At 37.8% G+C, this 21,897-nt stretch overlaps 3 protein-coding genes across 14 annotated transcripts in view; 1 reads left to right on the top strand and 2 right to left on the bottom strand.

Moving 5' to 3' along the window:
- Positions 1–13,755, bottom strand: part of Apoo (apolipoprotein O) — an 88,562-nt gene extending 74,807 nt beyond the window's left edge. For 5 of the 8 annotated variants that reach the window (XR_013431897.1, XM_021732883.3, XM_078035031.1 and 2 more), the window contains exons 1-2: positions 13,510–13,608; positions 7,006–7,161 (exon numbers count right to left, since the gene is read on the bottom strand). Coding sequence is in view for 6 of the 8 variants with exons in the window: in XM_021732883.3 (XP_021588558.2) it covers positions 7,006–7,041 (36 nt within the window). In the remaining 2 variants the exon portion in view is untranslated. Of the gene's footprint in view, positions 1–7,005; positions 7,162–13,509 lie in introns of all 8 variants that reach the window. The other 3 variants (XM_040270591.2, XM_078035033.1, XM_040270484.2) reach the window with 3 other exon arrangements.
- CXHXorf58 (chromosome X CXorf58 homolog) overlaps positions 13,112–21,897 on the top strand; it is a 28,473-nt gene continuing 19,687 nt past the window's right edge. For 3 of the 5 annotated variants that reach the window (XM_040270322.2, XM_040270285.2, XM_021732882.3), the window contains exons 1-3: positions 13,697–14,000; positions 16,257–16,386; positions 18,027–18,117. In XM_040270322.2, coding sequence (XP_040126256.1) covers positions 16,277–16,386; positions 18,027–18,117 — 201 coding nt within the window. In that variant the 5' untranslated portion in view covers positions 13,697–14,000; positions 16,257–16,276. Of the gene's footprint in view, positions 13,221–13,696; positions 14,001–16,256; positions 16,387–18,026; positions 18,118–21,897 lie in introns of those variants that run through there. The other 2 variants (XM_005334835.5, XM_078035030.1) reach the window with 2 other exon arrangements.
- LOC110599066 (translation machinery-associated protein 7) lies at positions 21,621–21,888 on the bottom strand. Its single transcript, XM_021732888.3, has one exon. The coding sequence runs from the start codon at positions 21,842–21,844 to the stop codon at positions 21,650–21,652; it is 195 nt and encodes a 64-aa protein (XP_021588563.1). The 5' UTR covers positions 21,845–21,888; the 3' UTR covers positions 21,621–21,649.

Genomic DNA, 21,897 nt, shown 5'->3' with positions numbered 1-21,897 from the left:
CTTAATTGTCAATGGAAACTGAGCAACAAGTTTGGCCTTTGATTAGTTGTAGCCCTAACATTTGCTATAAAGGGGTAGGCTGCCATTATCTTAAAAGCACTCATTTGCTTCTTTCACTCCACTGAAGCTTGGCAAGGACTGATGACTGCAAAACAAATCTAGCCAGGTAAGCGGTGTTATATATAACAATTACAAGAGGTCAACTGGAATTTCATTTCAAAAACAAATGCTCAATGCACACCTACTCCATGTCAGGCAAACTAAGTATATGCAATCCCTGCTTTACAGAGCTTTCAGGAAGCTTGAGTTTATTAAAAAAGACTCAATTAGTATTCTAAAAAGACTCTGGCATACTTGAGTTTATCCTTCAGCTCCAGCAGCAAGGGTGGGTTCCTTAACACAATTAACCAAGATATAAACCTGGTGAGGCCGTAAACACTCAGATCATAATGGGTACCTAGAAAGCTAAACTGTTTTTGCTTTCCAAGTAAAAGAGCATTGTCCAGAATTTTCTAGCTCCAAGACAATATTCTGATTGTGTCCTGGTAAAATTGCTTTAAAAGACAAATAAAACTCCTCAATCTAAATAAGACATTCCAAAAATTATTCAGACTCTAATGAATGATGGGGCTCAAATCCCTGATAATGTGCTTTTGTTTTCAACTCTATGAAGTATCCAATCTTCTCCTCCTCCTGAGGTTTGCAGTGGATACCCTTAGCAAGCTAGGTAGTGACTTAGAAGGAATACAAGGACTCCTAGAGTATCCTAGGTATACTAACATGTTCCATTTGTAAAAAAAAAAAATCCCTTATGATCTATGTACTTTCATATATGGCATATTATAACACAAAAAATAAACTTGCTTTATTAATTTTATCCCCTTCTCCCTTCACTACTCAAACTCATCTAAAACTATTCTTCCCAATGCCACCAATGGCCCCACTAAATAGCTGGAATCCTGTCTGCATGCTGAAACTGGTAACCAGCATCTTCAAACTTTTTCCTTGGCTTCCAGAATTCTTCTTTTCCCCTATTCTGCAAGGTTGCTTCTAGGCATTGTGTTCCCCTGAACAGGCCCTAGGATTGACAGATTCCTTTCCTCTTCACACTCCAGAGCAATTTCATTTAAATCTAGGTCTTTTCCTCCCACACTTGTTATCAATAGCCAAATCAATATCCCCTCCGTCAGTTACATGGCACATGCTTGTAATTCCAGCAGCTCAGGATACTGAGGCAGGAGGATCGCGAGTTCAAAAACAGCCTCCAACAACTAGTGAGGTGCTAAGCAACTCAGCAAGACCCTGTCTCTAAATAAAATATAAAAAAGGGATGGGGATATGGCTCAGTGGTAAAGTGCCCCTGGGTTTAATCCTTGGTACCAATAAATAAATACATACATACATACATATCTAGACACACACACACACCCAGGCCTGGATTCTGCCTAAGCTTGGGCTCATATGTCTCACTCCCTTATGGACATTTAACATATAGGTTATATGACAGGCATTTCAATTGCTACTTCAGATCAGACCTATCCAAAAGTGACCCCCCATTCTTTTCTTTTTCTAAATTTTTTTTAGTTGTAGATGGACACAATACCTTTATTTTATTTTTATTTTTTAATGTGGTGCTGAGGATCGATCCCAATACCTCACACATCTTAGGCGAATGCTCTACCACTGAGCCACAACCCCAGCCCTGCCATTTTTTCTTGAGGTGATGAAAGGTACTTCATGAATATGTGTGTGTGTGTGTGTGTGTGTGTGTGTGTATAAAATCTTCTAAAAAATATATATGTATATATATATATTTTTTAAGGAGTGCATCATGATATTTTAAATTTATCTTTTTCCAAAAACCTAATTGTCTCAGATTCTCTCCTCATTTAATGCTTCCACAATCCATACAAAAAACACCATCAAAGAAACTCTTTAGTGAAACAATGAAAACAGATTTCAAAGATAATACGAAGTGATTCAGGCCTCCATAGGGACCAGTTATTCACCCTCAGTTGGTATAACTGATAATGTGGAGAAAGAAATTATAACACTACCTGTGATAAGTGTACTAACTGACAAGGGGCAGAATTTACACAGAAGACAAACTAATGTACCACAACCAAAAAACTCTTGGAAAAAACACAGAAGGAGGCAAAATCAACAATTAGAAAGTTTATAATTTTTTTTAAATGCAAAGTCACCCAACAGACTAGAGGTTAAAAATCAGTGCCAAGGGCTGGGGTTGTGGCTCAGCAGTACAGCGCTTGCCCAGCACATGCGAGGCCCTGGGTTTGATCCTCAGCACCACATTAAAAAAACAAATAAAATAAAGGTAATTGTGTCCAACTACAATTAAAAAAAAAAAAAAACAGAATCAGTGCCACTAGGAACATCCTCTACAAGAAGGAGTAACAAAAGAAACTAAAGGTCTGGAACATGAAGATGATTTTCAACATACCACAATCTTTTCAGCTACACTCATGAGTAGAAATGATCAATACACAAAGAAAACTTGGAAGACCACTTAATGGCTGCTACTTGAGTGATATAAAAAAAATTCTCAATCAAGAAATTCTGTGGCGGGGGGTGGGGGTGGGGGCTACTGGGAATAGAACCAATATTTACCACTGAGCTCATTAACAGCCCTCTTTTTTTAACGTCTTTAGTTGTCAATGGATTTTTATTTTATTCATTTATTTATATGCAGTGCTGAGAATCGAACCCAGTGCCTCACACATGCTAGGCAAGTGCTCTACTACTGAGCCACAACCCCAGCCCCTCCCAGCCTTTTTTTATTCTTTGTTTGAAGACAGTCTCATTGTGTTGCTAAGGCTGTCCTCAAACTTGCAATCCTGCTGAGTAGCTAGAGTTACTTAAAGGCATGCACCACCCAATGTTGTTCTTTTTTAATATACCAGAAGGGGTCTCATGACTCAAAATAATTTGATATCGAAAACTGCATAGGGCTGGTATATAGCTCAGTTGATAGAGTGCTTGCCTCGCATGCACAGTCCCTGGGTTCAATCCCCAGCACCACACACACACAAAATGTATAAATGCTGGGGATGTGGCTCAGTAGTAGAGTGCTTATCTTGTGTGTGTGAGGACTTGGGTTCAATCCCAAGCACTGCAAAAAAAACTGCATAAACAAATTTAATGCTTTAATCATTTCATTTAAGCTATTATTTTACTCAGCTGTCATATAACTTATATATTAAAACATGAAGTTCTTTCCAAAGTTGTTACATAATATAATTTTTAAAATCTCTGTGGAAAATAAATGTATCAGAGGATATTTTAAAAGTAAATGGCATCTAAAATTAGTCCCCTATTTACAGAAAGGGGCACAACCATATTCTTTTTTGGCCAAATGTTATACTGGTTCTTTGATCTTCAACCAACCTTTTCTGCAATAGTTTCCATTCTGAAAGCATTTTTCATTTGAAACAAAATAATTTTAGGGCTTGTGATATTTTAAAGGCTCAGTGGCAGAGCACTTGCCAGCATGCATGGGGCTCTGGGCTCAATCCCTGGAAGGAAGGAACGAAGGAACTCAGTCTCAGTATATTTAAAATAAAAATGAGAATGCATATTAGAAAATAGCAGTTGTTTCTAAAAGGGGGAAGATGGGAAATTTGTGGTAAGATTCCAAAGATGTTAATGGTGATTGTGGTATTAAAGGTGGTATGGGTAGTGATATTAAGGGTGATTCTTTAGTATTATCCGTATTTCCTAAAATTTTTACAATGAATATTGATTTTTCTATATATATTTTTTTAGTTGTAAATGGACGCAATACCTTTTTATTTTATTTATTTATTTTTATGTGGTGCTAAGGATCGAACCCAGGGTCTCGCACGTGCTAGGCAAGCGCTCTACCACTGAGCTACAACCCTAACCCTGATTTATTTTAAAATATGCAAAGAACAAAAATGATTAGCTCCTGAGGTAACTTTAAAGAATTTGCCACAAAATATTAAGATAATTCCAAAGAAAGAGGGGTAAAAATGTTTTGCTCTGTGATGTTTTTGTATAAATATAGTGACCAGCAATAGTTATGGGAACAAATATATCAAGAGAATAATTAAATCTAAATTCTCAAAATGACAGCTTTGACAGGCATTCATTTGGATTATAAATTTGGGGACACTCATATTTATCAGAAACAATAGAAACCACAATCATTTCAGTTTGGGCCATAGTAAAGGGGATTATATAACCAATATTTTTCAGAGTTCAGACTTTAAACAAGATTATTTTATGAGAAACTTTCAATTCTGTAGTTCTGTACTAGAATAACTGATATTTCCTATTTTTCCCCATCCACTATAAACAGACTTTAATCTAAAAAGATAAGCCAAGAAAAAAATGAGGCTGTTTCAAGATTACTATTATCTTCTTCTCACAGAAAATGAAGTTCTATTTTATCTTTGGCAGATAGAATTCCCCACAAAATTAGATCAACAAAGCAAAGAAAATATATTTAATCTATAATTGTTTCATTTTCTACTTCTTAAAAATAGCTATCAAGTTCTATAAAATTTATGTAGAAACATAATAAACTTGTGTGATAAACAAGAAACCTCAGGACTGAAAAGTAAGATAGTTATTAATTTAGGCAGGTTTTAAGTTATCCAGTTGGTCTGAAGATATGTAATTTAGCAGGTTCCAAATTTATTTCAAACTTCCTCATCCAGACAGAAATTGATTGCTGCTTGCCTAAAACTCCCAAATATATCCTTTTTTCCTCCCTCTTGGAATGGGTCCTGAGATCCATTCAGTCTCTTTTGAGTTCAGGGAATATAGAAAGGAAAAAATTGTAGGGGAACATTTATTTCAAGTCTTACTTTTCAAATGTGTCTATGTTTTCAAGCAACTAAAAACAATGTACAGGGTTGGGGTTGTGGCTCAGTGGTAGAGCACTTGCCTAGCATGGGTGAGGCACTGGGTTCAATCCCTGGAACTACATATAAATAAACAAATAAAAGTATTGTGTCCATCTAAAACTAAAAAAAAATTTTTAAAAACAATGTATATAAATTAATAGGAAAAGCGCTGTCAAAGTAAAATTTATCTAGACCCAAGTTTCATTTCTTAATAGACTATATGCACAGAGAACTCTGAACTCTGGTGAGTAACGCCTCCAGCATCATCTCAGCTATTCTTGTGCTTTTTCTTCTGTAAGGAAAATAGGAATACAAAATTTTTTTGAAAAACAATCATATGCAAGACTCAATTCAGCTGATTATAATCTGAATTCATAATGAAAATTTCTGCAAAAATAAGGCATAAAAACAAGAAAAATAAATATTTGGACTATACACAGCAACTCTAACAGAGTTCTCAAACAGTGTGACCGATTCCACAAACAGGCTCAAAATCAATATTTGCAAAGTGACGTAAATTAACAACAGACAATTTAGGAAACTTGCTGGAGTTCTTGTATCACTTTTTGCTCACTTACCCATCTAACCTATGTCATAATATGACACATTAATCAGCCCCTCCAATAGTAAAGCAGATTCATTTCAGCCAGATAAAGAAAAACAAGTTGCTATTTCAGAAGAACTGAATTTGTGGAATGAGGAAAAAGAGAAGAAAAGCTCCTTTATTATTTTCACATATTGTATTTAAAAAGACTGTTCAAAGGAATGAATAGACATATCTGAAAAAGAATCTACTGGTTATCCCTCCCAAATAAGGAAATGAACACACACTTGTGAATCTCTCTTTAGCTTTCACAGAGGGCTTCTCATCCTCATGGAACCAAACAAAGAAGTCCTTAAGTGGGAGCCAGTGTGGGCTTTGAATAAAACACACTGAATTGCTTCAAAGACTCAGAAAGAAGTTAGAAGACAAAGGGTGACTGTACTTAAAGCATATTTAAAACAAAATTCACCCAAAATATAATTATACTATCTATAATGCATAAAGCTATAAAATCATGAAAATACAGCTTAATATTCAAACTTACAGGCATTTAGTATATTGAAAACCGCTATGACCCTTACTCTAAATTCTTGCTTCTCCAAGTTTCAGTGTATAATGAACACAAGTTTAAAAAAAACACCACAGAAAGAAATTGGCACTGTTGAAGTCTTCTAATAAAACTGGCATGAAGCTATGCAAAAATTAGGAAAAACCCAGAAAAAGCAAAAAATAACTTCCAAATTGTAAAACATATCGTTAGATGTGGATTTTTTTTTCTCCCTGAAAATAACTACATAAAGTTCCATGTTGTATGAACTAACTGTAAAATTTCATTTAAGCATTATTGGGGAAAAGGAACTGATACAAACTTGATTCTTCTATTTAAAAAACATCTTTTGGCACTATTACTGTTGTATTATAAATAATCAACTTTAAACTTTTGAAACAGATAGGTATCTTGCTACAGAGATTTCTTATGCATATAATTACTTGTGGTAACTTTCCATACAAATATCAAAGTTCATTTCTTAGCCTCTGACAAGTTCTGTGAAACACATCTACATATAGATGATAAATTAAACCTTTAAGTCATAAAAGTCTACAAACATGAACAGGCCTCATGGGGTAATAAATTCATTTATCATAAATGTCTACTAAATTATCTACTTTTCTCCTCCATTTTGTTTCTGATCTCCCCATTCGTTTAAGGCATCAGTCATCATTCATCTGCTTCACCTCTTCCTTCTCTTCTAGTGCTATTTGCAATTGGGAAGCTATTTGAATTTTAGAAGAAGATGGAAGAGTGCTACAGTGGAGAGAATTCACTTCTAAATAAGATGAGAATTTATCTAAGTTCGAATCACTCTGGACCTGTAAGCAAAGGGTTAACCTGCAACTATAGATCACTTTAGTGGACAGATGTGATGCAGGAGTGATGTTAAACACCAAACATTCATATAACTCTTTCCATATCTGTTATTTCACATAACATTTATGTTTTCTATTTTATCTTTTTGAACCTCCCAACAACCCCATGAGACATGGAGGGGCAAATGACTATTCCCACAGTACCGTGATCAGGGCCTCGGAGAGATTAAGAAACCTCATCAAGGATTGCTCAGCCAGAAACAAGAAACACAACAACTAGAACCTGAGCCTGTGCTTTCAGACTGCGTCCAGAGCTGCAGGGCAGTTTTTTCTTCTTCTTTGTGATCTACTGTTCAACTTCTTTGAAGGGTTAGAAAGGAAAAAAAAAAAACAACCAATTAATTCTGCACATAAAAAAGTGATTTATGTGAGTAAAAATGTATGTACTATAATTCCTCAAGAATTCCCGCAGATATATTTAAATTGTAAGGGGGGAAAAAACTCTTGACTATATTTCAAAATAGGTGACATTTCAAATAATATTCAGTATAAAGAAACACTTTTAATTTAAAGATGCTTTTCTTTTTCATTTAATATTGCAATTCTCCACTCAGTTTGTATTAGTAACATGCTAGTAACATGGTAAGAAAATTACTTTCAGGAAGACAAGCAATACAGGCATTACACCAAGCCACAAAGAATGTGTGAGGTAATAATGACTTATAACCAAGGACACATTTACTCAGGCTCCTCTGTGTGGCAAGCTTTGAGTACAGGTCACATCTTTGCCCTTCAGCAAGGAAGTGACTCAGCTTTCACTAGGTCATGTTCTCAAGGTAGAGGCCTCAGTTAGCAGAAAACCAGATGATGAATCTCCAATCCCCAGCCCACCACATCTCTTTCAGGAAAACTCCATACCCTCAGGTTCCATGTTAAGCTGAGTACTATCTCTTGATGTCCACAGATGCTTCAATCAAATTATCACCTCCCTACTACCACCCCAACTCAGCCTTCTTCCACTTTCTCATTTCAATGAAGAGACCTGACAATCACTCAATTTTCCAAACCAAAAGTCTGGACAGTGTCCTTGAATCCTCCTCCTCCTTCCTCTGTTACATCTGATCAACTACCAACTTTTGAAATAAAAATTTTTTGAGAGCCCCAAGATTGTACACTATCACAATACAACCTTAGCAGCCTCAAGATGGTAACCAAATCTGGGCTCACATTTCTTGAGTACTTCCTTTGTACCAAGCACTGTTCTAAGCTTTAGGTTTGAATGAATTTAATCTACACTATTTGAAGTTGGTGCCAGTCTTACCCTTGCCTTACAGATGAAGCAGCAGCTAAAAGGACCTTTATATTTCACTTAACGTAACATGGTGAGGTTCAAGGTCTTAATGCTATGCTGAACTCTCATTCCTATGTCCTTGCATGAGTTGTTTTGTTTTGTTTTGTTTTTCCTTCTGTTTGGAAAGTCTTTTCAACCTTGTTTTGGCTAGCTTCAAAGGTCAGCATAAGCATGTTCTTCTCTATAAGGTCTTCTACTGCCCCCTGCTGGTGTTCTTCCTTCTAAGCTGGTAGTTCTCAAGGTTGGATGAATGCTCCAAAAACCTGATACCTAGATCTCACCCTTAGAGATTTTAACATTATTGGTCTGGGGTTCAGACTGGACATAGGGACTTTTAAAAGCTTCCCAAGGGGCTCTAACATGCAAAGTTGAGACTCACTGCACTATAATACACTTTTTAATATATATCTGTGCTGATAACCACATGTGGGCTTCTGAAATGAAAGTTTCATTATCACCTGGGGCCTTTTTCAAACCTAAAAGTTCCTGAATTCCACCTAAGAAAGTAAATTGGAAGCACAAGCAGGGCCCTGGAAGCTACTTCTGTCCTTAAATAATTCTGGTGTGTGGTCAGATTTAGCAACTGTCTTAGGTAAGAACTGGGTCATGTCACTTGTACACACCAGGGTCCTAGCATGGTACACAGCCTATAGTTGGATAGTGATAAAATCTGAGAAATGAATGAAATATAGTAATGTGAACCTGGGGACTGGGTGTATATATTCAATATTCAAACTTTCTGAACTGGCACTAAGAAAACTTCCTACAATAGAATGCAAATACTGGGAAGTTTTTCAAATGTGTTTTTAATCCACTAATGCCCCCTACTGACTACAATATGAATAGCTAAATCAAAACAATGGCTATTCAACATGCACGTAACTCGTTATACACATTGTACTATTCCACCAACACCTACACTATCAACCTCTTGCCCTCCAGTTCTATTTACTCCAAGCAGTTAACTTCCAAAGACATATCAATCCTACCATTTATTCTATTCCCAATCAGCAATGCCTCTGGCCTTTCTGTTTGTTTTGTTCTGCAGTGCTAGAGATTGAACCAGCTTGCTAAAGCAAGCTCTCTATCACTGAGCTATATCCCCAGCCTAGCTGCTGGCCTTTTTTGTTTCTTAATCATTGTGTCTTCCCAATTCCACCAAATTCATAAAACCATCCACCTCAAAAATACAACAAATGATTCACCATCAATTTAGCTTAATTCTTAACTAATTAATTCTTAACTATTGCAAGTGTGATGGGGGAACCAGCAACATCTATAGCACCTGAAGCTCACTAAAAAGATGGAGAATCTGAGGGCCCATCCCAGACCTACTGAATTGGAATCTGTAGAATCTGGATTTTAACAAGAGTTGCATTTACATTAAAGTTTGACAAGCACTGATTCTCAACTAATAGACCTAACATCACTATTTTAGGACAAATATTTGGTAACACTCTTGATATCCTGTAATAAAATCCCATCATCCACTAACAAAAGCTCAAAAGAAGATATAAGCATACTTATTTGATGGTAATATAAAGATGACAAAAGGAATGATTTATCAGAATTCCATTTCAGTGTAAAAATGTTTAATACAACTAAAGACTTAAAGAAACTCTTGAGTTTCCAAATTGTACCTTAAGGGGCAGGTACCATTCAGTTGAGAACCATGGGTCTATAATCACTCCCACTCTTTTCCTTCCATCTCACAGAAAGGAGTCTCTTGCCCCTTTTTGAAGTTGAGGGATTCTCTTTTTAAAAACTTCCTTCTCTACATTCCTTCCAAGACCATAAACACTGCCAAACCTCGAATGCTATTACAACCACAAAACCACTCGAGAATCTTTTTATTATTACTATTATTATTATTATTTTAGTTGTAGTTGGACACAATCTCTTTATTTTTATGTGGTGCTAAGGATCGAACCTAGTGCCTCACATGTGTGAGGTGGGCGCTCTACCACTGAGCTACAGCCCCAGCCCCCCACTCTAAAATTTTGATCCAATATTTACTTCTAATTAGTTCTTTCCTTCCTTTAACAGTAAACTCTGTCCTTTTATTTATGAGTCACCTACCCATGCTAATATTTTACTTCCATCAGTAAATGTACATGTATAAGGTTCATGAAAGCTTTCCCAAGAGCCCAAATCAATGAGCATGTGTCCAAACTCAAATCTAACTTATCTCTCTGAAATGGTCATTGTTGGTTGTGCATCCAGTCTCCATTCCACCTCTTCCTTCCCCAAAGAACCCTACTGTGTTCATGAATTCATTCCTTTTCCATTAAGGTAAAGTGATCCTGTACAGTCTAAGCCAATCAGAGCATGGCATTCTTCTGGCAACTACTATTGGATTAGGTACCTGACCTAAATTCATCCAATCACACCTGGAGGAAGCATGGGAGTTTTGTCTTCTCTCCAGTGAATGGGAAAGTGTGTATGTTACTTGCAGTCATCTTGGAAGTATAAGGAAAATCAACATTACCATGGAAAGCCAAGAAGAGACCAGTCTCTGATGACACTGAATCAATGAGCCCTGAGTTACTATTTTTTTTAAAGAGAGAGTGAGAGAGGAGAGAGAGAGAATTTTTAATATTTATTTTTTAGTTCTCGGAGGACACAACATCTTTGTTGGTATGTGGTGCTGAGGATCGAACCCAGGCCACACGCATGCCAGGCGAGCGCGCTACCGCCTGAGCCACATTCTCAGCCCCCTGAGTTACTATTTATTGATTAGGTTTTCCCAGACAAAAGCATAGTCTGTCCTCCTTGAAACCCTCCTCTCTTGGTTTTTCTCCCCCCGCCCCAAACCTTCCATCCCACCGCACTAGGGGTCTAACCCAGGGCTTCTTGCATAAGCTCTACCATGGAGCTACAGATCTAGTACCCCTTCTCCCTTGATTTTCTAAACATCACTCTTTTGTCTACTTCTCAAAAGTTACTACTCCATCCCTGGCCTCCCTTCTTCCTCTGCCTTCTCCTTACATTTTGGTGTCCTCCAAGGTTTGCTGTGATCTTTTCTACTCAAAATACATGCTCACCTGGAATAATTTCAGCTCACTGTAGCTTTCTCTTGACACATCAAAAGTGAGCCTCCACCTGGGTGTGGTGGCACACACCTGTAATCCCAGCAGTTTGGGAGGCTGTGGCAGGAGGATAACAAGTTCCAGGCCAGCCTCAGCAACTTAGCAAGACCCTGTCTCAAAATAAAAAATAAAAGGGTCTGGGAGTATAGTTCAGTGGCTAAGTGTCCCTGGGTTCAATCCCCGGTACAAAAAATAAGTGAGCTACCAGCTGGAGTACCCAGGTTCATTCACCTGATTAAAATTCCTGTCTTTCAAAACTAAATTAAAATGTCCCCTCTGTGAAGCCTTCCCTGAAGTCCTCAGGGATTCCTTACCTTTTTTTTTTTTTTTACAACAAGGAACCCTTCTCAAAATAATGCTTCTAACTGCATAAAATACTAACTGCATTAAAATAATCATATTTTAAGACTCAAACTCCTGATACAGTAATATGTGCTTATTTATTAGCCTATTAAAGATCTAGATTTTTAACTAATTTTGATATAGTGATAAGCACGAATGGTATTTTGAGATCTGCAACAACTGTAACATAAGAAAATGTCTGTGACTTGCACAGGTACTGTGACTTCTATTGATGACAGGTACCTGCAGTGGTTTACAGCTATAGGAGCTTGTTTAATCAATGGTCCCCAATCAACCAGCCCTCTCCATGTCCATGCCCTTGTGTAGTCCTGTACCATATCAACTCTGGACATAACTTGACAACAGCAAATGTGATGCAGATAAGTGTTGTGTATTAGGACCTGCCCTCCTAGAGCCTCATGAGAAAGCTGATAGGAGGCACATGGAGGGGCACAAAGCCTCCATACACTGGGGCAAGGCCACCTTTCAGTTAAGCTACTAGCAGAACTGCCCAGCCAAACCACAGATTCTAAGAATGAGTAAATCATATTAAGGCACTGACTTGCAGTGGTTCATATCCAACAACAGATAACTAAAATGAATAGCCATATTCATAACTGAAGGAAATGCTCATTACCGATGGAGACTGGTAAAAATAAAATTTTTTCCCTCTAACAGTTTAGGGAACCCATGAGCTCTAGCTACAGACCATTTGAGGAGTTGAGGACCCAAGGTTAAGAACCCCCAGTTAGGGCAAATAGATCCAACTCTCCTTTTTACTACCATACTTACATTGTTGATACCAACACAGTTTAGCTGATTATAGCATACCCATCATCCTTACAATCCTGTAACACAGCCGAGTTCCCAGTATTTAACAGGTGTTTAACACAATTTATAAAATGAATGCAAGTTGATTATGGGATCTGTATTCCTGACCCAACTGAGCTGCCTAAAACAAATAAAAGCAAATACTCAGATGGCAATTCTATGTGTTAAGGCCTTTTCCATGTGCTTTCCACATACCAACTTACTCCTTCTAACAACCCTATGAGTTGTAAGCTATTACCCTAACTTCACCAACAGGAAAACTTGGAAAGTAGAATCCATGCTCTGATTTTATAGCCATTACTAGAATGTGTCCACAGCACACCACAGCTCAATGAAAACTTTTAAATGAGTAGCACAATTTCCAGACTTCATTAGCACTATTTTATGGATACTGTTTCTTGAAGACTCAATTCTGTAGATAAGTTTCCGTCAGTATGGGATTTGTTTTTTATACTGAAAATATGCTTTTTTAAAAAAAGATGGTAGAATAGGGACTTTATGCTAAAAGGCAGGTTTTTCGAAATAACCTTCACAGTATGAGTAGATTTCTTTCAAAGCACACGAGTTCAAAGAAAACGTAAGGGGATCGACTTGCTGAAGAGTTGAGCAGAGCTCCAGCTTCCCTCCACGTGCATCCATTTCATGCCAGCCTCCCCCACAACCTCGAGCAGCTTTTCCGAAGGTGACCCTCCCCCACCCACATTCCAGGTTCTGAAACCTGACTCTTCCAAGCAACCAAAGCCACGAACCCTGCAGTGTCCTGAACTGGCCTCACCTACCCACGATCCCAAGAGTGCACCGGGAAGGTGGGTACTTTGGGGGAAGCCACGACTTTTCAAAGTGTTTTATTCACGAGTATGACCCAAAGGGCCAACCCCACCCACCCCGGGGTCTCACGCCTCCACCCGGCAGCCGCACGCTGCCCAAGAAGACCGGTGAATGAACCACGGGGCCGGGACGCAGCCGGCTCGGAGGCGGGAAAAGCCCAGGGGTGAGACGGGCCTGGTCCCCGGAGAGGCCCCACGAGAACGTGGGGAGGTCTCCGGGCGGCCGGGAGGGGGCGATGACAGCTGTGACCAGGCTCCAAGCTCTCACCTTGAACATGTCGCTGGCAGCGGCGGCTCCGGCAGGGTCACCCCGGCCTCGGCCCCGCCCACTACAGAAAGGCAACTACGGAGGCCCGTTAGGGCCCAGATTCCTACACCGCACACGGACTGCCCTACGGTTGACAGCCGTACAACTACCTTGATCCGCGAAGGCTTAGTTCAACCACCCTTGGCTAAAAGCAGCCTTGTTGAGCTGCAGCGCGTCGCGCCTGGGGCAATGGACAAGTGCAAGTCCCGCCCTCCTGGAGTCTCCGCCTCTGCGCTAGCTGTTGCTAGGCGGCAGTGTGGGCTGCACGCGGGGGCACGAGGAGGGAGGCGCTGGGAATTTGCCTTCGCGGCCACGATTGGGCGCTCCACCGTGTAGGTTAGGAATCCTGTAAGCGGAGGCGGCCGGCTGAGGGCGCTCAGCGGACCTCGAGAAGCTTCGAAAGCCTCCCAACCGGAAGTCGTTGATCAGGGCCTGGATTTACCTCACAAAAGGTTTTTTTGGATTTTTACCGTGGGCTGGACATTTCTCAGGGTTTAAATTTAAACTTATTTGCCACGTCCTTTAGTCGCGAAAGGTTCTAACATTCTTTATTCTCTTTAACATATTTACGTGGAAGTTCCTCCCTGGGACTCAAATATTTGTCCCTTAATACTTGTAGAAGTAAGTAATAATGGGAATAATTATTAACAAGAATATCAAGCACTAATACAGCACTATGTGCGCAGCTCTGATCAAAGCTTGTTACACATACTCATCTAACCCAAGTAGGTGGGCACAATTACCATTCCCAATCTATAGATGAAGAAGCTGAGGCACAGTGAAGTCATTTATTGAATCAAATCCACAAAGGTAGAGAATGCGAAACCAGGGTCCAAACCCAGGTAGTGTGCCTTTGAAACCTGTACTCAGACTAAACAACTTTTATACTCTCTAAATAATAAGGGAATGTTTCATTCTGTATTTCCATTCTAATCAGATAGAAAATGGAAGTCCCATCCATATGGACATCTGAAAGATTTTGGGATTTGGGCAGTGTCATGTCACTGCCTACCAGCCAAAGGCTACTAGGAAACAACTGTATTTGAAGAAGTTGAGGTTTCTCATTGCTGCTAGAAAAACACACATCCGGGGGAAGGTGGCGCATTTCAGTAAGAAGGTGTTAGAAACATTTTAGGATTTGGGCTTTGGTTGGGTGATTTGGGGGCAAGTTCAAGAAAGCAGAGCTTTGCTTTGCATTAGGCTCTGTTGGGAAGTGGGGGTAACAGCGAGGCCCAGCTATGGGTGCTAGGCTAACTCCCAGATGTTAGGACTGCTTTTCTCAAGAATATTGTATATTCTAATAATCATCCCCATCCCTAAGAAGAAATATTGAATAGATTCTGAAGGCTCTGTATCAATAATGTAACATTATACATAAAAGTATGAAGCATAGTGATAAATTAGAGCAGGTGTTCTAAATTCAAGGGATATGTGAACTTGGGGGAAAATGACAATTTCATTTTTACTAACCTCTAACTGAACTTTAGCATTTCTTTCAATTGTAGTGTAGGCAACAACCCACAGTAGTATTAACAGTACCTCTGACTTTGTCATCAGTAGAAAGCACAGATATTTTCATACCATGTTGCAATCATGGCAGACAGCTCAAAATATCATTTATGCTCATTAATACTTCAAAAGTACAATAGCTATTAGATTTCTTATTTAGAGTATAAAGAAGACACAAACATTACTATAATTTTGCTTTTAAAATGTTTTCATGATGTGACTAAGAATTTGGGAGCTGCATCCAAATTGGAGTAATGCTTCAAAAACTAAAAAAGTTAGAGGCAGAATCAGGTAATTTAGTATACACCCTCTTGCTTTACCAATGAGGGAGTTGAACATGAAGAAGTTACATGATTTGCCTAAAGTCTTATGGCTATTTGCTAAATGTAGGATGAAAAGTTTTCAGACAAATTTATAAAACCTCTTCACTCTGCTAGGCACCAGTTATCAAAGTGCCTCCTTCTGGGTGCAGTTGTCATACCTGTAATCCTAGCCACTCAGAAGGCTGAGGCAGGAGGATCACAAGTTCAAAACCAGCCTTAGCAAATTAGCAAGGGCCTAAGCAACTTATCGAGACCCTATCTCTAAATAAAAAATTAAAAGGGCTAGGGATGTGGCTCAGCGGTTAAGTGCCTCTGGGTTCAATCCCTGGTTAAAAAAAAAAAAAGTGCCCACTGCCCTCAACAGGATTTCTGGGTGATAATAGGAGAGTGATAAGACTGAATTATTGCTCTGAAAAGTTAACTCTAGCTGTAGTGTAAAGAAGGAACACAAAGAGAAAGAGACTAGAGACAAAGACCAGTTAGAAGACTGTGGGGAGAGCCATTTGTCTTTCCCACATACCAAATAATATTTTAGTACACAAAGAATGTAAATCATAAACAACATTAAGAGATCCATGATGCCTTCCTTTTTAAAGAATTCTCTAATTAGCACAACAATTTTAGCATGAGTCAAGTCCAAGGAGTATAATAATATGGATTATGACCTTGAAAGCTTAATTTAGCCTTTAGTCCCAACTGCTAAAGAGGCTGAGGCAGGAGGATTGCAAGTTCAAGGCCAGCCTGGGTGACTTAGACCCTGTCACAAAATTTTTAAAAGTTTACAAGGGCTGAGGATGTAGCTCAGTCGTAAAATGCCACTAGGTTCAATTTCAGTCCCAAAAATAAATTAAAAAGGCTTAATTTATGTAATTTCAGATTACTTCATCATAAGGAAAATGAGTCATTCTTCAAATGCAGCAGACACCCGTATTCCAAAATCAGATGATCAACAGCCAAGAAAAGACCATAAAGCACATTTTCTAAATGTTGCAAAGGCAAAACGACTGTAAGTACCCATCTTTTGCCTTGTGTCATTCTTCACAAATGGACAGTTTCCAAACTTATCCATATTTACCCAGATAACTTCAAACACTTCTTGTGTAAAGTTTTTCAAAAAAGTTTTTTAGTTGTTGAATGACCTTTATTTTATTTATTTCTGTGTGGCACTGATTATCAAACTCAGTGCCTCATGCAAGCGCTCTACCACTGTGCTACAACCCCAGCCCAAGTTTCTCATGTTTTAAGATTATTGTCAAGTTGAATGACCACTATAATTATATATTTTATAATTTACAAAGCAGGTTAACGCACATCTATTTGATCCTGATACAACCTTATGAAACAGTTTTATTATTATATATTTTTAATATTTTGGGTTTTAGTTGAAGTTGTACACAATATCTTTATTTTATTTTTATGTGGTGCTGAGGATGGAACCCCGTGCCCTGCACCTGCTAGGCCAGTGCTCTACTGCTGAGCACAACCCCAGCCCCTTATTATTATATTTTATAAATGAGGAAGAAACAACTAGTAGAAGATAAGTGACTTGCAGAAAGTTAAACTAATAAATGGTATCAACTAGTATTCAAAGGTTTGTTTCCATACTTCAGGTCTTCTCTGCATCTTGTATTCTGCATTTTGCCAGTAATGGTGACATTAAACAGTCTAATTAGAAGGCTATGGGTAAATTCACTTGTTTTTCCAAACATACCACATATTCTAGTACACAAAGAATGTAAACTATAAGCAGCATTAAAAGTCTCTCTCTGGGGCTGGGTTTGTTGCTCAGTGTTAAAGCACTCGCCTCACACATGGGAGACCCTGGATTTAATCCTCAGCACCACATAAAAATAAATAAATAAAATAAAGGTATCGTGCCCAACTACAAGTAAAAAATAAATATTAAAAAAAGAGTCCCTCTCTGCACATGGCTCTATTATGGATAATGATGGGGTGGGAGGATATTATATAGGAAGACCCTCACAATCAGCCAGTGCTGGGATATGATTAATAGAGAATAGTTGTTTGACTTGACTAGGATTAGCCTAGTTGGTTCAAGCAAATATTGGAAAAGGGAGTTTCTTTTTCTAGAGAGTAGTTATCAGCTCCCAGAAGAGACCTGGGCCTCCTGTAACTTCAGCTACTCCACATTCCATTTTCATTCCACCTGAACCAGTTGGACAGTTTTAAAGAACTGTAACCAAATAATTTTAGGAAGCAAGCTTATCTCTTCACAATTCTTATTTATTATATGCCTCTTTTTGGGGTGTTTGGGATGAAACTCAGGGCTTTACACATAGTAGATAAGTGCTATATCACTGAACTACACCCCCAGCCCTATGTATTATATGTGTCTTCATGATAAATTTATGATATATTTGCCTAAAATGATAAGGTTTTTACCAGGACTTTTCTTTTTAATCTCAAGGGAGATATTCTCAAGTATGCATGTCTTCATTCTGACTAGATTCTACAAATTACCAGTTCCATTTCTTGTGTCCAAATGTCCCTCATTAAGTCGTTCTTAGCATGGAAGATTAAGAGATATAGGAGAAATAAACATAAATTGAGAGTTTTTCAAGACTTTACAAAAATTAAAACTTATGTCATATATATTAACCTCTTTTTTCTTCGCATAATTGATAGAGAAATTTCAGCTCGGAAAATACAGAAATCTTGGTTCACTTATATGGACAAAGTAATATTTCAACTCCTAAAACATACAGTTTGTGCAGCGGTATGTATTTTTTTTTCTTTGACAGAATTATCCAGCTAAAATATCTGTTAACTAAAGATAGAATAAATAATCTTCTTTATCTCTTTCATTTTGATCTAATAACATTGCATAGGGTCCTGAAATTGCTTCTTTTGTTAGCTTCAAATGAATATTTCTGGATTTAATTTTAATATGGATGACTATTATTTCTTTTTCTGAAGTAAAAATACTGTCTTTTTAAAAAATTTTATTCCTTATTTGAAAACATGAGACAAAATACTTCCAACAATTAAAAAATCTCTGAATTAAGCATGCACAAGGCTGAGTTCAATCCCCAATGCTGTTAAAAAAAAGTAATTTTTTAAATGCTGAATTAGGGGGCTGAGGGTATGACTAAGTGGTAGAGCCCATGCATAGCATGTGGGGGACCCTAGTTTCAATCCCTAGCACCAAAGCAAACCAAACCAAACCAAACTCTGAACTAAAAATGTCCTTACCTTTCATGAAGGAATTTTGTTTCTTTTTTTAAATTTTTTTTATTTGCTCAAATTAGTTATACATGACAGTAGAATGCATTTTCACACATCATACATAAATGGACTGTAACTTTTTAATTTTCTGATTGTACATGATGTAGAATTTACAGCAGTTATGTAATTATACACACACACACACACACACACACACACACACACACGACAATAATGTACAATTCTAGTATCCTTCCTACCCTCTTACCCCCTCCCCTCCTTCATTCCCCTCTGCCTAATCTAAAGTACCTCTGTTATTCCCTAGCTGCCCCCATTGTGAATTAGCATCCACATACCAGAGAAAACATTCATCCTTTTGTTCTTTGGGATTGGCTTATTTCTCTTAGCACGATATTCTCCAGCTCCATCCATTTACTGGCAAATGCCATAATTTCATTCTTCTTTAAGGCTGAGAAATATTCCATTGTGTATATATACCACAGTTTCTTTATCCATTCATATTTTGAAGGGTACCTAGGTAGGTTCCATGGTTTAGCTATTGTGAATTGAGCTGTTATAAACATTGATGTGGCTGCATTATTATAGTATGCTGATTTTAAGTTCTTTGAATATAAACCAAGGAGTGAGATAACTGGATCAAATAGTGGTTCCATTCTAAGCTTTCTCAGGAATCTCTGTACTGCTTTCCAGAGTGGTTGGACCAATTTGCAGTACCACCAGCAATGTATGAGTGGACCTTTTCCCCCACATCCTCATTACCACTTATCATTGCTTATATTCTTTACAATTGCTGTTCTGACTGGAGTGAGATGAAATCTCAGTTTAGTTGTGATTTACATTTCTCTAATTGCTAATGATGTTGAACATTTTTTTTTCATATATTTGTTGATTGACTGTATTCTTCTGTGAAGTGCCTGTTCATTCCTTAGCCCATTTATTGGGTTATTTGGTTTTTTGGTGTTAAGTTTTTTGAATTGTTTAGATATCCTGGAGATTAATGCTCTATCTGAGGTAAAGGTGGCAAAGATTTTCTCCCATTCTATAGGCTCCCTCGTCATGATCTTGCTGTGAAGAAGCTTTTTAGTTTGACTCCAACCTATTTATTGATCCCTGTTTTCACTTCTTGCACTTTAGGAGTCTTGTTAAGGAAGTCAGGTCCTACCAAAATGATAGAAATTTGGGCCTACTTTTTCTTCTGTTAGACACAGGGTTTCTGTTCTAGTGCCTAAGTCCTAGAACAGAAATCCACTTAGAGTTTTGTGCAGGGTGAGAGATAGGGATTTAATTGCATTTTGCTGTATATGGATTCCAGTTTTCCTAGAAGTATTTGTTGAAGATACTATCTTTTCTCCAATATATATTTTTAATGCCTTTGTCTAGTATGAGATAACTGTATTTATGTGGGTTTGTCTCTGTGTCTTCTATTCTGTACTATTGGTTTACATGTCTGTTTTGGTGTCAATATCATGGTGTTTTTTGTTACTATAGTTCTGTAGTATAAAGGTCTGGTATTGTAATGCCTCCTGCTTCACTTTTATTGCTAAGGATTGCTTTGCTATTCTGGGTTTCTTATTTTTCCAAATGAATTTCATGATTGCTTTTTATTTCTATGAAGAATGTCATTGGAATTTTATAGAAATTGCATTAAATCGGTATAAGGCTTTTGGTAGTATGGCCATTTTGACAATGTTAATTCAGCCTTTCCAGGAACATGGAAGTTCTTTCTAGCTTCTAAGGTCTTCTTCAATTTCTTTCTTTTGTGTTCTGTAGTTTAGATTGTAGAGGTCTTTCACCTCTTGTCATAATGATTCCCAAATATTTTATTTTTCGAGGCTATTGTGATTGGAGTAGTTTTCCTAATTTCTCTTTCAGTGGATTCATCACTGATGTATAGGAACACATTTGGTTTATGGGTGTGAATTTTATATCCTGCTACTTTGCTGAATTCATTTATTAGTTCTAGAAATCTTCTGGTGTCATTTTTTGGGTCTTCTAAATATAGAATCATGTCATTGGCACATAGTAATAGTTTGAGTCCTTCTTTTCCTATCCGTATCCCTTTAATTTCTTTCTTTTGTCTAATTGTTCTGACTAGGGTTCAAGGACTATGTTGAATCAAAGTGGTGAAAGGGGGCATCCCTGTCTTGTTTCAGTTTTTAGAGGGAATGCCTCCTCCATTTAGAATGCTCTTCTCCATTTAGAATGATGTTGGCATTGTATTTGGCATATATAGCTTTTACAATGTTGAGGTATGTTCCTTCTATCTCTAGTTTTTCTAGTGTTTTGAACATGAAGTGGTGCTGTATTTTGTCAAATTTTTTTTGCACCTATTGAGATGATCATATGATTCTTTAAGTCTATTGACATGATAAATTACATTTATTGATTTTCATATGTTTAACCAACCTTCCATCCCTGGGATGAACTCCACTTGATCATGGTACACTATCTTTTTTTATATATAAATAAATCCCACTGACTTTTTTTTAAATAAACCTTTATTTATTTTTTATGTGGTGTTGAGGATTGAACTCAGTGCCTTGTGCATGCAGAGCAAGCACTCTACCAACTGAGCTATATCCCAAACCCCTACACTATCTTTTAAATATGTTTTTGTAAGTGATTTGCCAGAATTTCATTGAGAATTTTTGCATCTATGTTCATCAGGGATATTGGTCTGAAGTTTTCTTTCCTTGATATGTCTTTATCTGGTTTTGTTATCAGTATGATACTAGCTTCATAGAATCAGTTGAGAAGGGTTTCCTCCTTTTCTATTCATGGACTAATTTGAGGAGTAGTGGTGGTGTTAATTCTTCTTTGAAGGTCTTGTAGAATTTGGCTGAGAATCCATCTGGGTCCTGGGCTTTTCTTAATTGGTAGGCTTTTTTGTATGTGTATTATTATTATTATTATTATTATATGAAAGTTTATTAAATTTACAACAGACTCCAACATAACACTTCATTCTAGCTATAAGTGACAAAAGATGTTACAGCGGGGATCCAGATGTCTAAATAGGAATGGAATCAACGATCACCATCATTTTAGGCACAAGAATTGGCTTACTTTTTGCCAGATTTCTTAATTCCACTTGTGGCCAGGGGGCCCTTCCCCTCGGCCTTTGCTTTTAGCTCCTCAAGTTTCTTCTGCTCCTCTTTTTGTTTCTGTTTGAAAGCCTTATCTTCCTCATCCATCTCCTTGGCCTGCTTCTTAAGTTGTTTCAGAGGCTTCTTCTTGCCACCTTCCCGGCCTGACATGGCTCCTGCCGCCCCTACCCCAGACCTTGCTCCTCAATTGGTAGGTTTTGATG

The sequence above is a fragment of the Ictidomys tridecemlineatus genome, chromosome X, assembly GCF_052094955.1.
Source record: "Ictidomys tridecemlineatus isolate mIctTri1 chromosome X, mIctTri1.hap1, whole genome shotgun sequence".
In the NCBI taxonomy this organism is placed as follows: domain Eukaryota; kingdom Metazoa; phylum Chordata; class Mammalia; order Rodentia; family Sciuridae; genus Ictidomys; species Ictidomys tridecemlineatus.
The sequence above is the reverse complement of the archived record's forward strand: the minus strand, read 5'-3'. Positions and strand labels throughout refer to the sequence as shown.

Bases quoted from the DNA above. Each gene is read 5' to 3' on its own strand.
- LOC110599066 (XM_021732888.3), bottom strand. From the start codon at position 21,844: ATGTCAGGCCGGGAAGGTGGCAAGAAGAAGCCTCTGAAACAACTTAAG.